Source organism: Ceratotherium simum, chromosome 39 (genome assembly GCF_057802395.1).
Source record: "Ceratotherium simum simum isolate JZ-2026a chromosome 39, ASM5780239v1, whole genome shotgun sequence".
NCBI classification, from domain to species: domain Eukaryota; kingdom Metazoa; phylum Chordata; class Mammalia; order Perissodactyla; family Rhinocerotidae; genus Ceratotherium; species Ceratotherium simum.
This window is the reverse complement of record NC_141938.1, coordinates 8,235,862-8,253,476: the sequence shown is the minus strand read 5'-3', so window position 1 is coordinate 8,253,476 and position 17,615 is coordinate 8,235,862. Positions and strand designations below refer to the sequence as shown.

General features: G+C 38.9%; 1 protein-coding gene and 1 pseudogene across 1 annotated transcript; both read left to right on the top strand.

Annotated features, from left to right (window-relative positions):
* Positions 1-5,984: 5,984 nt before the first annotated feature.
* LOC147912147 (olfactory receptor 7D4-like) lies at positions 5,985-6,926 on the top strand. Its single transcript, XM_087425248.1, has one exon. It carries the CDS (start codon positions 6,006-6,008, stop codon positions 6,924-6,926), a length of 921 nt encoding a protein of 306 aa, XP_087281374.1. The 5' UTR covers positions 5,985-6,005.
* Positions 6,927-16,177: 9,251 nt separating this feature from the next.
* LOC101391334 (olfactory receptor 7D4-like) lies at positions 16,178-17,116 on the top strand (annotated as a pseudogene).
* Positions 17,117-17,615: the final 499 nt, after the last annotated feature.

Below are 17,615 nucleotides of genomic sequence, written 5' to 3'. Positions count from 1 at the left end.
ATCATCTGAGGCTTCCCAGTGATATGGGTTCTGAATTCCCTGCCTGGATCTTCTCCCTATACTTCCTGGGGAAAAGTCATTATAGTAGACAAAACTTGGGCCCCCAGGGGTTTCTATGATGCCTTCTGAAAGAGGCCCTGTATCCTAGTAAACACTGGGGGTGGGGCAGGGGAGGGAAGATGTAAAGAGTGGCGGGGAAACTTTTACTAGACCAGAGTACTAGGAACACAAACAAGTGTTTTTCAAAGTGTCCCCAGACCAGCAGCATAAGCATCCCCTGGGAGCTTGTTAGACATGCAAATTTTTGTCTATCATCCTAGATCTACTAAATCAGAAACCCTAAGGTCTAACTCAGCCATTTGTGTTTAACAAGCCATCCAGGTGGATCTTATGCATGGCTAAAATTTGAAAGCAACTGCTCTAGGGGATTTCTTGAAATAGATGATGAAGGATCCAAACAGGGCTGCATCATCAGAGATCTGAGGCCTCTCAAGCTCCAAAATCTTATCTATTAGTAATGATTCACTTGTCTTTGATTTACAACGCTTATGTCCTCTTTCTTTTTTCATCTTATGCATTTGTTTGAATTATCAGAATAATATTAAATACTTATCGTTCCTAGCAGCAATTCTTGGATGTTCATTAATTCTCCTTTCTTAATGTTTCCATGTTCAAAAGAATATTTTTCATTGAAAAATGCACGTTATATACCATTTGAAGGATATGTCCTTATTGTCCTACTTTGAGACCCTGCATCCCCCCATACACGTACACCTCACCATTTGCAGCAGTGACTGTTAAAATAATTAAATACATTTTGTTTTCTATTGAACTTGCCAGCCTTTGTATTCATATATTTATGCAAGAAATGAATATAAAAAGATTTCCTAAAGTTAAAGCATATTTAAATTGCCAGGGTAAGTATTATTGACACATGGTTCATTCTTCTTTAACATACTGATCAAGACAGACTTAAAAACAAACAAACAAACAAACAAAAAACAAAAATAGAAATCCAGAGAACAGATTGGTAGTTGCCAGAGGTGGGAGTGAATGGGTGAAAGTGGTCAAAAGGTACAAACTTCCTGTTATAAAATAAATAAGTCCCGGGATAGAATGTACAAAAAGTGACTATAGTTAATAATGCCGTATTGTATATTTGAAAGTTGCCAAGAGAGTAGACCTTAAATTTTCTCATCACAAGAAAAAATTTGTAACACCTGTGGTGATGGATGTTAGCTAGAATTATCGAGGTGATAATTCCCAGCACATACAAGTATTATAAAATTGTGTTGTACATCTAGAACTAATGTAATGTTAAAATGTTGATCCACATGTCCCAAGGGATGGACTCTAGTGAGTGCTATGCTGCATTGCTCAGACCTTCTTCAGGATTAAGGGCTTATTCTTTCTGGTTTGGAGGTGCAGCCTTCTGACAGCCCCCAGCCCACAGCACTCTTTCAGAATTGCCCTCAGCTAAAGAGACCTGCCACACTTAAGATCACACCACTCAGATCTCTTGCTGTGGGAGCATAACTGACTGACAGCCATCTGCATCCACCACTGTGTTTGCACTGACGTTGCTCCTGGGCTGCTCCCAGCCACTGACTGAGCACAGCAGGGTACCACTGCAGGCCCATTGCCATGATCACACAATGACATTGATGAGCATGTCAATTATCTTTCCAGGACAGTGACTCCTCTTCTTGGCATGCAAGATCTGAAGTGCCAGGTCGCCCCATAGCTTGAAGTTTAATGGGACTTTTTCCAAGTCCTTGGAAGTGTTTTCCCTTTAGGAAGCAAGACCTCTAAACCTGCAGAGGCCAGGAGTGTGGAGACCTGAAGCACAAACCCCCCAAGTGGTTCACTGGCAGTGCTGTTAGACGAGGCTGCTTCCACTTCCAACATTTGATTTGGGGACTCATGTATTCCCTAAACAGGAGATATAGCACACTATGATTGTCATTGGTTTACAGTGTATACTGCATCCTTTGACTTGTGTAGTCAGCATTTCCTGCGTATTCAAATGTCTGCATGAAATAGGATCATTCTCTTTGAAATTAAATGTCTTGCTAGAGCTTGCATTAAACTATTTTTTATAACTCTCCCATACTTCATACTCCCTTTAGGCTATGTTTTACCACTGTCATCCTCTCCTCTGACAAACTTTATATATAATTTATATTTGCCACTATATTTCTTCAATACTCATTCTTCAACGCACTCGACCTGGATTATTTCTGCCCCTGCTCCTCTATTAAGAGGCATTAAATGGAGCCTTCCCTAATATCAATAAAGGCTTCCATGTCACCAACAAACATCAAGGGGTATTTACTCTCCCCATTTGATTAGTCTTTTTCAACAAAATGAAAATTATTAACCACTCTGCTTTTCTTCAGAAAGGACTTCTTTGCCCCCATGACACTGTGGATACCAAGTGATCCATAAAATCTCTGAAGATTCTTCAAAGGAAGAACATCACAGAAAGTTGGTTCCTGGGTTTGGTTCTTATGGAAATTAAATATTCCCTATGGGACACCTTGTCACTTTTAAGTCAAACCAAAGAAAGAAGAATTTCTCCATGGAGAAAATACTTTCTTCTTCCCCCACTGTTGCCTATATAGACACAAAGTGGGCTGAAATTTTTCAGTTATTTTATCTTTATACGTTAAGGGAGCTGAATTGTTTAGAAAGAGGAAAGTCAGTAGACCAATTTATTTAATGAGGAGGTCTGAGAATTCAGTCCTTGAGACAATAGTATAAGTCCCTGTTGCCCTTGTCCTATAATTCTCTGATCCCTGCCTAGAGAAAATCCTATTGGGCTTCCCAGGGACAGACCTCAGAGAAGAGAAAGCTTCAGTGATAACCATCAGAGAGGGTCAGTGTGTCCCAGTGAGGGCTGGTGGAGTAAGAAGTAGAAGAGGATAGAAAGTGGGTACTGGTCTTTCCCTCTAGAGTGATGAGACTGGGACAGTCCCACATTTATTTAGTCTATAAAGGTGAAGTCTCTCTACATTGAAGATACTTTAGTTTCTGCTGAAACCAGGCTTTTCCAGCTCTTGTTCTGTTTCCTTCTCATTCCTTTTGGAATCCGGAGCTTCTTTCAGACAAGAGTTATTTCCTAGAGAGTCTCCACCTCTTTTCTACTATTTCACATAGTCATAGGCTCCTGTTGGATTTCCTGTGTCCAATCATTCACTCACTAGCTACTCACTGGAGATCTATTGTGCACCAGGTATCGTCTATTTTATTCCTCCTTGATTGTATTTTTCTATCGTATTCCCTAACTACTTTTGCAGCAGACTCGACTTCCTGAGAGCACTTAGTAGTTCTGCGTTGATTGTTTTTTTTTGTTCCACTTTAGTGTCCACTATATCATTGACAAACAAAACAATTATTTCTGACATTCAGTACTCAGCACAATTTCCTTTTCTCATCTTACAAATCTCTTTAAATGTTCAGGTGACTATTGAGTGATTGAATTTGGAACAGACTGCCTTGGTCTGTTCATGAATTTAACACAAATATTTTAGTGGTTTAATGTGGAATATCCTGTTGGCTACAATTGTAAAACAACCATTTTTTACTGAGTGAAGAAACTATCCTTAGTTTCCTCGTTTGGCAAGAGACTCTGTCCAGGCTGCTAACCACAGCAATGGCTGTTACATTTTCTCAAATGCATTTTCTTTTGTGATTATGATTATGATTTCTCTTCATTAACCTATTTTTGCGATGAATTGTGTTAACAAACATCACAGTTTTAAACCAGCATTCCACTCATAGAATAGATATTATTTATTCATGATGTATTATTCTCTTAAAATATATATGAATATATTTGAATTAATTTTACTATTCATTTTAGTGTCCGTATCAGGCATATATAAGCTTGAAGATTTCTTTTCTGTGTCATAGTTGATGCTTTGGGTCTAAATCTTTATTATACATCTAACTTTTGCATGTGTTGAGCACCTACTCTGTGTCAGATACCGGGTAAGTATGGTGAGCAAAAACAATCATGTCCTCTGACCCACAAATAAACATAAAACTCCAAATGTGAGAGGCACATCAAGGAATAGTACAGGGTGCTGGACTTGTGGGCTCACCCCCGTGCCCTCCTGACCCTCACTCTCTGTTCTCCATTGCTGGCCTCTCAAATCCTTTCCATTTCCAAAGCTCACTGATCCACAGTGCAACCGTGAATTCTGTTCTCTCAGCACAGAATGCTCACCCATTCTTTATTTCCCCTGGTTAACAATTGCTCATCCTTCATCTCACAGCTCAGTCATTCATATTTTAGAGAGGTCTTTTCTGCCCCCTCCCCAAACTAAAGCATTCCTTAATGATTTTTTTCTTTCTCTAATAAACTGCATTCTCTAGGCATTACTAATGACAAATTTTTGATTGGTGATTACCAGAGGGGAACAGGGCAGGGAGGAGGGCGAAAGGGATAATTAGGCACATATGTGTGGTGATAGATTGTTATTATTATTTTGGTGGTGAACATGAGAACATGATGTCATCTATGCAGAAATGGAAGTATAATGATGTACACCTGAAACTTATACAATGTTATAAACCAATGCTACTGCAATAACAATGTTACTGCAATAAATATAAGGAAATAAATGAATAAAAAGGAAAAAAATGACACATTTTTTTCTATTATGGAAAATGTAAACATTGACTCACATCTTAATTTGCCTTTTAATTTATTAAGGATGATTTGATTAATACAAACTTTGTATATTTTTCTTCACTTCTATCATTGTTTTACCATTAACTAACTGATAGTTAATATAATACATCCTTACATCTGAGCACGAAGACATGAGCACACACTCTCCAACATGCCTTGGATTTTATTTTAATGATTTTGCCATTTTCCTCCTTTCCTTATCTATGTAGTTCACATGCTTTTCTCTCTTCTTGAAAAAAATCCACTTGGCAGGTAGTTTCTGAAAGAGGTAGCCACAGGGATCTTCATTCGTTAGAGGTGCTGCATGGTGGTCAAAGGGGGTAACAGACCTGTGGTGTTTATAATGAACAGAATTCCATCCTAATGGCTGCCCAAGTATAAAGGAAATTTGATAAATGATAGCCATTCAAGACAGATTTATTGTGACATTCAGAACAGAAGCTCACATTTATCAAGTGTCCGCTGTATGTCACAGGAACCACACAGCAAAAATACTTGCATCATCTCATTTAATTCACTTATCAGTCTTACAACGCAGGGAATATTTACTACTCCTGTTATAGAGGTGAGGTCTCAGCAGCTAAGAGAGATTAAATAAATTTGTCAAGGCTGCACAAATAGTAATTTGGTAGAGCAAAATTCTCTTCTAGGAAGTCTGACTCCAGATCCCATTTTCTAAATTACATCTCTATACTGCACTTTGGGAGAGTTATCAAAAATATCAAAAACAATTACCAAAAATAGTTGTCTTAAAAGGAACATACTAATGCCGATAATAATAGTTATCATTTATTGCGATCCTACTGTACACAGAAGCATTTCTAAAGCTCAAAGAAAGTAATAATAGTAACCACATTTTTAGAAATAAAATTAAAAAGCACTTGAGTGTTAATTGTGACATCAACAAGAAACATCAACTCAAGAATTAAGGTTGTTAGAGATAGAGTCCACATTTTAATAACCAGTACAGAGCCATTAGAATGTAGGAAGTATGGAGCTTTTCAAAGAAAATACATTTAATCATATTGGAAGGGTCATGTCATAGAAGAAATTGGTTTATGCCCATAGCCTTAAATATGATTTGAGTCAGTGAATAGGAAATGAAAAATTTAATTTTAAAAAGGTTAATAATTACATTTAAAATGGAACTGGGCTACAACTTGACTGAGTGAATAACTGTCATTGGAAAGACTCAACAGAAGGTGAAGTTTGTCCACCTAAAGGTGGAATCAAGAGGTGCTGACTAGCAGAGGTGCCAGCTGGATATTCATTGAACTTCACTTTTACTTTCTTACACACAAGCTCCATGGAAGCTGGAAACCACACAAAAGTCTCAGAATTTCTCCTCCTGGGTCTCTCAGAGGATCCTGAACTGCAGCCCCTGCTCTTTGGAGTGTTCTTGTCAATGTACCTGGTCACCGTGTTTGGGAATCTACTCATCATCTTGGCCATCAGCTCTGACTCCCACCTCCACACCCCCATGTACTTCTTCCTCTCCAATCTGTCCTTTGTGGACATCTGCTTCATCTCCACCACCGTCCCAAAGATGCTAGTGAACATCCAGGCACAGAGGAAAGACATCTCCTACATAGGATGCTTCACTCAGGTCTATTTTTTTATGATTTTTGCTGGAATGGACAATTTCCTCCTGACTGTGATGGCCTATGACCGGTTTGTTGCCATCTGCCACCCTCTGCACTACATGGTCATCATGAACCCACGCCTCTGTGTCCTCCTGGTTCTGATGTCTTGGTTCATCATTTTCTGGGACTCCCTGCTTCATATTCTACTGTTGAGGTGGCTGACCTTCCGTATAGGCACTGAAATCCCACATTTCTTCTGTGAACTGGCTCAGGTCCTCAAGGTGGCCTGCTCTGACACCCTCATCAATAACATCATCATGTATGTGCTCACTGCTGTGGTGGTTGTCTTTCCTTTCACTGGAATCCTCTTCTCTTACTCTCAGATTGTCTCCTCTATAATGAGAATTTCCTCTGCAGGAGGAAAATATAAAGCATTTTCCACCTGTGGGTCTCATCTTTCTGTGGTCTCCTTGTTCTATGGGACAGGCCTAGGGGTCTACCTCAGTTCTGCTGTGACTCATTCTTCCCACAGAAGCTCGATCGCCTCAGTGATGTACACTGTGGTCACCCCCATGCTTAACCCATTCATCTACAGCCTGAGGAACAAGGATGTGAAGGGGGCCTTGGAAAGTCTCCTCAGCTGAGCAGACTCTTCTCCATGATGGGTCACTGACCTTAGAAGTAAGTGGATATGGTTGGCCCCAAAGGCAAATTTTGTGAATTTAAATCCCCTGGTTCTTTCTCGCCCCTAAAACACATGCTTGATTTTATCAATTCCAAAAACACCCATGTATTCACTTTTATTTTTCTGTAGTAATTTCTCCTCAACATCCTCCTCAGTAATTTGTTTTTGAGTTTTATTGCTTATATGATGTTCAGAAAGTTCCATGTTTGATTAGCTTTCTTGAGAAATTCTTAAGATTTCTAACTTGAGATTTAAACCACTTATCATATCAAGTGCTGACATGGTACCCCCAAAATTATCCTTTCAAATGTTGATGTTCTTCACCTTAATTTGGTTGGGAACTTGTTTTCTCCAGAAGAAATGGATTCAAAATGATAGAGTAGCCACAGCAAGTGCTTACCACATCAGCACTGTGCTTGTTTCTTCACATGTCTGACTTTACTTCATCTTGAAACTGTTTCTTTGAGATATTTTCTCTCATTCACCCCACTTTTCAAAAAAGGAAATTTAGATTGAGTTGGACCATGACCTGGTTAGCTGACACTGACTTTGCTATCCTACTTTTAGGAGAACAGTGATGTGATTTTCAATTTCAAAGCAGGAAAGTAGATTCGAAAGCTGTTTTTTTTTTTTTTTTTTTCAGATGATTCATAGTAATATACGAACTAGAATAACTCAGAGAGGTTGCTTCATTCTTTGTGATACTTCTTTGCATTCTTCCTTCTATCGTTTCTTCTTTCCTTCCTTCCCTCCATCCATCCTTCCTTTCTTCCTTCCTTCTTTTATTCCTACCTTTTCCCTTCCTTCTTTCCATTCATTATTCATTCCTTCCTTCACTCTTTTCTTCCTTCCTACCCTCCTTCCTCCCTTTCCTTTTTTTATTTCATGTTTATATCCCATGATAACAATTTTGAATTAGACCCTCCCAAATCCTAAAACATGTAGTAATGAATACAATTGAATCAGAAGGGTTTTTTTACATCGTTTAATTTTTTTTTCTGACACTATCTGGAGGTAACACAAGAATCATAGTTACACATGTGCAGAAGGTGTTTAGAATTTAGCTCGCTATTTGAGAAGAATGTTGGTAGAGTTGAGTCTGCAGGGAAGGATGGACTCATAGATGCTGTCAACATTCTCCCACATTCCCGGGGATCTTCTCACCATCTCCATTGCGTGACTGCCAATGGCCAGCACCAGCTGGAACCTATTTTGCCCGATATATGGTCCTAGAAGTGACAGAGAATTATGCCGCATCAGAGACAGCCTTTGAGGATGAGTGTGCGGTTGCCATGTCATTCACACTTTAGTTGAGATAATTCTGAGGTTGTCATTTTGGATCACTTTCCAGAATTTCCCCACAGGATGAAAACTCTGCTCAGTCATAGTGGTAGCTGATCTTATGCAATCTTTATTGGATGTATTTTCTTCCCTGTATCCACTACTCCTCTCTCCCATCCATGTTTATTGCTCCTTCCAATAAAGCGCTTGTATGTGAATCCTTGGCTCAGTGTCTGCTTCTATGGGAACCAAAACTAGCATAGATGATCAAGACTGTTGTGTATCAAGCCCATATCATGAATGGATTTAGAAGCCTAAGAGAGAAAAAGGAAAGTAGTTATTGGAGACATAGTAAAGACTGCAAAATTGCTCAAAAATTATAATTTGTTGAGATGAAAGACCTACTTGATGTGGCTTCAAGTCACTTTGATTCCATTAAGTTTAATCCAATGTACATTTATTGTCTACTGTGGACAAATTGAAGAGGGGGCCAGAAAGATGTAATCGATTGCAATACAGAGTGGTGAGCATTATATAATTGGTGTGTAACAGATTCTGTGGAAAATAAAGGTGAAAGTTTTCAACTCACCTTGAGTAATTCCAGGAAAAACTCTTTATACATTTGTTTTTTAACTTTTTTACTAAAGTGTAATTTACATACATGTAATTAACCCATTGATAATATAAATTCAATGATTTTAGTAAATTTATAGATTTATGTGACCATTACTGCAATCCAGTTTTGGAATATGTTTATCACCTCAAAAAGTTTCCTTGTGCCCAATTACAGTTAATGCCCACTCCTAGTAGGAAACCACTTGTCACTTTCTGTCCATATAAATTTGTCTTTTCTAGATATTTTGTATAAACGGAATCACACAATATGTGGTTTTTTGTATCTAGCTTCTACTTAGCATATGTTTTTGTGGCTCATTCGTATGGAAGTATGTATCAATATTTTGTTCCTTTTAATTGCAGAATACTATTCTATTGTATGTAATACCACATTTTGCTTATCCAATAACCAGCGGATGGACATTTGGTTATACTCAGTTTGGGGTTATCATAAATAATGCTGGTGTGAATATTTGTGCACATGTCTATGTGTAGACATGCATTTTCATTTCTCTTGGCAAGATATCTTGGAGTGCAATTACTGGGCTATATGGTAAATTTATCCTTAAATTTTTAAGAAACTGCCAAACTATTTTCCCAAGTGGCTGCACCAATTTACATTCCCACCAGGAATGCGTGAAGGTTCCAGTGTTCCCACACATTTGCCAACATTTGCTATTCAGGAAAAACTTCTATTTGAAGAATATATTTGAATGTTGAGGAAAAAATAATGAGCAGAAATTTAACTAGAGTATAGGTATGGGTGACATTCAAGAGACAATCAAGAATGAGGCATAACAGGAAGCTATATGGAGCTTATGGCTGAGATGTTAGAAATAAGATTGGATATGCAGATGGAGGACAGACAATTGAGAGTCTAATTTGACGTACTAAGGATCTGATAAGCATTTAAGAACCAGAGCCATGCTGTAATCATACGTATAATATGACGACTTTAGAATTACCCTTAGTAGGAGAAATAGGAGGCAGAGGAAACAATTGGAAGTTTGTGGAAGTAGTACAGGAGAGAAAGGATGGGGACCCTACACCAGTAGCAATGAGAAGGAGAGATTTTGGAAGAAACTTGACTTAAGTCTAGTGGCTTAAAATGACACAAATATATTATCTTACAATTTGGAGGTCAGAAGTCTAAAATGTATAAACAGAGCTGCTTACCTTCTGGAGAAGAATATGCTTCTTTGCCTTTTCCAAATTTTAGAGACCCCTGCATTCATTGACTTGTGGTCCCTTCCTCCAACTTCAAAGTCAACAATATAAAAGATATACTGCTTTAGTTACTGCTAAAGATTTTAGCATCTTCCATTCTCTCTCCAGCACTCCTATCTTCATCTTCTAAGGACACTTGTGATTACATGGAGCCCACCCAGGTAATTCAGGATAATTTTCCCATCTCAAGATCTTTAATTTAATTAGACCTACAATATGCCTTTGGAAGTCTTAGGGAACACATTCACAGATTCCAGAGAATAGTACATGGACATCTTTGGGAGGCTGTTATTCAGCTTAATGTAGGAGATGTGTGTGCGTTAGAATTTGCCAACAATTGATTGATAAGGCCTTGAACTCAGAAGTTGGAGGTCTGTGACTACACTCCCTGTTGATTTCATTGGGTAGATCATCTCATGGTCCTGGCTTATGTAAAGGCAAGGCTGCACTAGACAGGTCTGCTTTGTTGGCAAGTGATAGAAGAGAATTTCCTGATTCATCTGAATATAGCCAAGCAGAGGCTCAGCTGGACACTGGGCACAGAGGCTCGAATGCTGTGAGGATTTCTTTTCAGGTTATCAGCTTTATTTTCCCAGATTGGCTACCCTCACATGGAAAGAGATTCAGAAGTCAACAGCTCTTATAACTCACACCTCATAGCTTCGCTACTTAAAGAGGAACTAGGTTATTTTAGCTTCTCATGTGTAAAAAAAAATCTCAGAAATGAATTCTAATTGACACAATTACTTCCTCTTCCCACCTTGCATCAGTCATCTGTGGTCAAGAGACAATGTTACTGGCAGTGCCTTCAGAACCACATATGTTTATTCAATTTATCAAACCTATATTTAATGAGTATTTACTATGTGTCAGTCATTATTTTAGGCTCAACTCTGCAGGATAAAGAGGATCAGGAGTGTGGGGAGTGCAGGTTGTCATGTTATGAAGGATGATCTTAATAAATCTCATTGAGAAACTTACATTTGTGAGACAGTGAATGACTTAGGTGAGTGCATATGTAGGAAAAGAGTGCCCCAGGCACAAAGTGAGGTTAATTCAGAGACCCTGAGCTAGGAGGTTGTCTGGGGGAAACGTGGTTGGAGCAGAGAAAGTGGTGGGGGGGGCAGTAAAAGAAAGGAACAGGTGTCAGGATCTGATCATGTAAGGCTCTCTCTGCCATTGAAGGACTCTTGCTTTCATTTACTCTGAGTGATATGGGGAGTCTTTGCAGGGTTCTGAGCAGTCAAGTAACATGACCTGACTTAGGATTTTAAAAGATCATTCTAGCAGTCTGTTGGGTCATGATTTGTTCTTAGTCAGGATATGGGTGTGAGAGAAAGAGGAGACAAGAATGACTCCACAATTTGGAGCCTGAACAACTAAAAGAATGGAATTGCATCCATTGAGAAAGTGAGGGCTGTGGGTAGAGCAAATTTGGGAAGGAAAGGGGACATCAGAAATTCAGGTTTTGAAATGTCAAAATTGAGATATTGCAAATGGGTAAATGTTATATGATTCCACTTATATAAGGGAAGAAGAGTAGTGAAATTTGTACAGACAAAGAGTAGAATGGTGGGTGCAAGGAACTGGGGTAGGGGGCTTTGGGAGTTACCGTTTAATGGGGGCAGAGTTTCAGTTTGGGAAAAGGAAAAATTCTAGAGATAGATGCTGGACATGGTTGTTCAACCACATATATGTAATGCCAAGTGTACATAAATTTACACAAAAATGGCTAAAATGGTACATTAATGTTATATAAATTTAACCACAATTAAGAAGATGAAGTAGCACAAAATATTGGAGAAATATTGTGATTTTTTTCAGATAAATTGTCAATATAATTATAAAATAATAAAGAATGGTTAGGATTTTTAGATAAAAATTTTGACTTTAGTTCTCTGCAGTCTTTACCAGGATTTCGAACCCAACACAATATTGACATTTTGGTCTATATAATTATTTGTCATGGGGGGCTGTCCTGTGTATGGTAAGGTTTTATCAGATCCCTATCCTCTACACACTAGATCCCAGCACTGAGTTGTGATAACCAGAAATGTCTCCAGACATTGCCAGCTGGGCTGTAGGGGGAAAATCAACCTGACTGGGAACCACTGGAGTAGAACAATTCCATGGGTGCCAGAGTTGATAGTGTTAGCTTTCAAAGAGAAGGAAATAACAGGAAAAGCAACATTTTAGGGAACACAAAACATCAGTTGAATCTTGGAAAGGTTGAGGTGAGGGTCATAGAGAATACCTCATTGTTGCTATAATTTCAGAGGTCAAATATATTGGCCTGGCGATGATCAGTCTGCACCATTAGCAGTATAAGTCAAGTAAATATACAGAAAGAGGGAGAATTTCCTGTTGAGAGAGTCAAGAGTTAGAAAGACAAGCTGATGCTTGGCTGAACCCTACCAGAACCTTCAGTTTTCAGTTATATGCCCCAACTGATGTATATTCTCATTGGCCACTATACCATCTATCACAACATTAGCCACCATGATAATTAAATAGTTATTTGTATAATTATTTTATTAATGACTACTTCTTAAAACTTTTCAACTAAACTTTGAAATCTATCCCTTTCTAACTTTGGGGAGAACTTATGCTATCCCTGACCTTTTCTTCATCCTGTATATTCCAATGTCTGCAGGCAATGTTATAATCTCCAATGTCATAGAAATGTTCCACATTCTCATTTCTTTCAATGAAAATGAAATTCTGTTATAGACCCATACTCCCCTTTGGGTAGTACTCCAAACTTGTGAAGATTTTGTTCTATACTTATTAATTCCATTCCCACTCTGTTCGCTCTGTCTTCAACCAACTCACCTGGAGTCTTTCTACCTCCATTACATTTGCTCTCCCTGAAGTCTACAGTGACCACATGTGCCCAATAAATTCTAAGGATATTTCCATTCTTCAAAATGCTTGATTTTTCAGCAGAAACGTCACTAATAGCTTCACTATCCTTCTGGAAATAGAAACCTTTCACATGCATTTCATTTTTGTGACAATGGGATTCTGAAGGTCAAGTCTATTGAGCTCCATGTAACATTAACACATCCCTCCGGGAGAAACTCTTAGCTCTGAAGTTAAATCCTGTGAAGAGGAGGTAAGAATTAGGGCAGTACCTTAAGGAGCCCTGGGAGACGTCTTTGAAGGAAGATAAAGAAATTTTTTAATCCACGGGAGAATGATCTTGTTGACTGCAAATATTTCAATGTATAAGAAGGAATAATTGAAAGAAAGAAATCCATTCTCTCTGCAGGGGAATGGAAGTGGCAGAAAGTTTTATTTCTATTATTCTCCTTCTACTCCAAGCGTGCTTGATTGTTTAAAGAATAGAATGAAAATAGAACAATTTATGAATGAGGAGATCTGAGAATTCAGGCCCCAATGTCCCGGAAAATTTGAATAAGTTTTTAGTGTTCCCAAGGCAGACCATCTGGGGCCTCCAAGAGTTATGGGTTATGAATTGCCTGACTGGAGCATCTCTTTTTACTTTCTGGGAAAAAGTCACTGCAGGAGAAAGAGACAGGGCCACCAGGAGTTTCCATGATGTCATCTGAAAGAAATAGTGTATCCTTGTAAATGCTGAGGGTGTGGTGTGGGAGGGGAGATGTAAGAAGTCAAGGTAAAACTTTTGGTAGACCACAGTACTAGGAACACAAACAAGTGTCTCTCCAAGAGTCTCCAGACCAGCAGTACCAGCATCCCCTGGGGGCTTCTTAGATGTGCAAATTTTTGTCCTTCATCCCAGATCTATTAAATCAGAAATTCTTGGGTCAGGCCCAACCATTTGTGTTTAATAGGCCATCCAGGTGCATCTTATGCATGGCTAAAATTTGAAAACAACAGCCCTAGGGGATTTGTTGTAGTTGATTATGAAGGATGCACATGGGCCTGCACGTGCAGAGATCTGAGGACTATCTACCTCCAAAATCTTATCTACTAATGATACATTAGTCTATTACTCTATAATGCTTTTGTCTCCTTTTTTTATCTTGTGCATTAGTCTGAATTATCAGAATAATATAAATACTTATGATTCATAGCAGCAATTCTTGCACGTCATTAATTGTCATTTCTTAATGCTTCCAGGTTCATTTGAACATTGTCTCTCATTGAAATATCCATATTATTTATCATTTGGAAGATATGCGCCCTCCACACACACACGTACAGACCACCATTTGCAGCAATGACTTTTGAATATTATCAAACAATTTTGATTCCTCTTGAACTTGTCAGCTTTTGTTTTACTATATTTATGAAACAAATGAACATAAATAGTTTGCCTAAGTTGAATCATTTTCAATTCCTGGGATAAGCATTATTAACTCACGGTGTATTATTATTCACCATACTGATCAAGTCAGTTTTAAAAACAAACAAGCAAAAAACCAAACTCAGATTCAGAGAATAGGTTGGTAGATGCCAGAGGGGCCTAGGAATGGGTTGCTAAAAGAGTAGATCTTAAAAGCTCTCATTGCAAGAAAAACAATTTTAACTTGCTGTCATGAGGGAAGTTAACTAAATTTATTATGGTCATCATTTCCCAATATATAAAAATATCAAATAAACATGTTGTCCACCTGAAACTAATAAAGGATTATATGTGAATTATATCTCAATTAAAATAAAAGGCTATTTAAACGTCCCATGGAATGGATTCCAATGAATGCTGTGCTGCATTGCCCACATCCTCCTACAGGATAAAGGGCTTATTCTTCTGGATGCACAGAATGCACCCATCTGACAGCCCTCAGCCCTCTTTGAGAATTGCCCTCAGTTTGAGGAACATGCCTCACTCAAGGTCACCCCACTCAGATCTCCTGTTGTGGAAGCATAACTGACCGACAGTCATCTGCATCCACCACTGCATTTGCACTGAGGTTGCTCCTGGGCTGCTCCCAGCCTCTGACTGAGCACAGCAGGGTACCAGTGCATGCCCAGTCCCACGGTGGCACCACGACATTGATGACAAGGGTCAGTTACCCCTGCCATGTTAGTGACTTCTCTTTTTGGCATGAGGGACCTGAGGTGTCTGTCAGCAGAAGTCAAAAGGATTTTTCCATGCTTCTGGAAGTGTTTTCCCTTTAGGAGTCAAGACGTCTAACCTTTCAGAGGCCAGAGGTGTGGAGACATGAAACACAAAATCTCCAAGTGGCTCACTGGGAGTGATATTAGACAGCGCTGCTTCTACTTGAAACTCTTGATTTCTGAATCCATTTATTCTCCAAATTGGAGATATAGCACATTATGATTGTCATTAATTTTGAGTGTTCACTGCATCTTGTAAAATATGTAGTCAGCATTCCTGTGAATTCTAATGCCTGCACTAAATATGATCATTCTCTTTGAAGTTAAATGTCTTCCCTTATGTACCATTAAAAAAATAACTCTTCCATAATTAATACTCCCTTTAGGCTATGATTTACCACTTTCCTCTTCTTCCTTGTCAAATTTTATTCATGATTTATATTTGCAACCTATATTTCCTCAATATTCACTCTTCAACCCACTCTACCTGGATTATTTCTGATCATGCTCCTCTCTTTGGATATTGGAGCCTGTCCTAATAACAACAGAGGACTTCATGTCGCCAGAAAATGTCAAGGGATATTTTTCAGTCCTCGTTTGTTTAGTTCTTTCAACAAAATCAAAATTATTAACCACTCTGCTTTTATTCAGAAGGGACCTCTTTGCCCCCATGACATTGTAGACGTCAAGTCATCCATAAAACCTCCCAAGATTCTTCAAGGGAAGAACATCACAGAGCGTTGGTTCCTGTAGAAAAGTCCATAGATTTGAATAGAGGAATTAGAACCAATGAGTAGGAGATAAACAGAGAGATATTTTTGCTAAATTTAAGAAATTCTGAATGACTACACACATGTAAAATGGAAATGGGCTCCCACTTGACTGAGTGAATCACTGTCATTGGAAAGACTCAAGAGAGGGTGAAGTTTTTCTGCCTAAAAGTGAAATGAAGAGGTGCTGACAGCTCAGTTGCCAGTTGGATGTTCATTGAACACAATGAACACTGCATTTGCCTTCTTCCCTGTTAGACATACTGGCTATATGGAAGCCGGAAACCAGACAGAAATATCAGAATTCCACCTCCTGGGTTTCTCAGAGGATCCTGAGCTTCAAACCCTTATCTTTGGAGTATTGCTGTCCATGTACCTGGTCACCGTGCTTGGGAACCTCTGCATCATCTTGGCCATCATCTCTTACTCCTACCTCCACACTCTCATGTATTTCTTCCTCTCCAACCTTTCCTTTATCAATATCTACTTCATCATCACCAGCATTCCAAAGATGCTAGTGAATATCCAGGCACAGAAAACGACATCTCCTACATAGGTTGTGTCACTCAGGTATATTTTTTAAATGGTTTTTGCTGGAATGGATGGTTTCCTTCAGACCATGAGGGCCTATGACTGGTTTGTGGCCATCTACTGCCCCAGCCTCACTACATGGTCATCATGAACCCATGCTTTTGGGGCCCTCTGGTTCTGATGTCTTGGTTTATTATTTGATCTGATTCCTTGTTTCATATTCTACTGATGATGCAGCTGACTTACTGTATAGGCACTGAAACTCCACATTTCTTCTGTGAACTGGCTCCGGTTCTTGAGGTGCTTCTCTGACACCCTCATCAATGATGTCTCCTTGCATGTGGCCACGGCCCTCCTGTGTGTGTCTCCTCTCACTGGGATTCTTTCTTCTTACTCTCAGATTGTTTCCTCCTTAATGAGGATGTCCTCTACAGGGGGAAAATATGAAGTGTTTTCCACCTGCGGATCTCACCTCTCTGCGGTCTTCTTGTTCTATGGGACAAGCATGGGTATCTACCTCAGTTCTGCTGTGACCCATTCTTCCCAAAGGAGCTCAATCACCTCAGTGGTGTACACCGTGGTCACCCCCATGCTGAACCCCTTCATCTACAGCCAGAGGAACAAAGATGTGAAGAGGGCCTTAGAAAGGCTCTTCAGCAGAGCAACCTCTTGTCCATGAGGGGTCACTTACCTCAGATCATAGTGGACATTGTGGGCCCCAAAGGTAAACATTGCTAATTTAAGTCTGCTTTTTCATTTTCTCCCCTAAAAAAATCCTGATTTTTTCTATTCCCATAGCGTCTTCTGACTTTTCTGTTTATTTGTATTTTGTATCAGTTTCTCTTCAACAACTACCTCATTAATTCCTTTTGACTTTTCTTGCTTATACACTGTCCATTAAAGTTTCATGCCTTGTCAGTGTTTTTGAAAACATTCTTAAGATTTCTAGCTTTAGACTGAAAGAACTTTATCATTTGAAGCACTGATGTGGTTTCGCCCAAAATTATCCCCTCAAATCTTGATGTTCTTCTCCTTCATTTGGTTGTGTATTTCTTTTCTTCAGAAGTAATGGAATGAAAATCATACAGTATCAGGGAAATGCAAATCAAAACTACAATGAGATATCACCTGACGCCCTTCAGAATGGCTATAATTAACAAGACAGGAAACAACATGTG

Bases quoted from the DNA above. Each gene is read 5' to 3' on its own strand.
- LOC147912147 (XM_087425248.1), top strand. From the start codon at position 6,006: ATGGAAGCTGGAAACCACACAAAAGTCTCAGAATTTCTCCTCCTGGGT.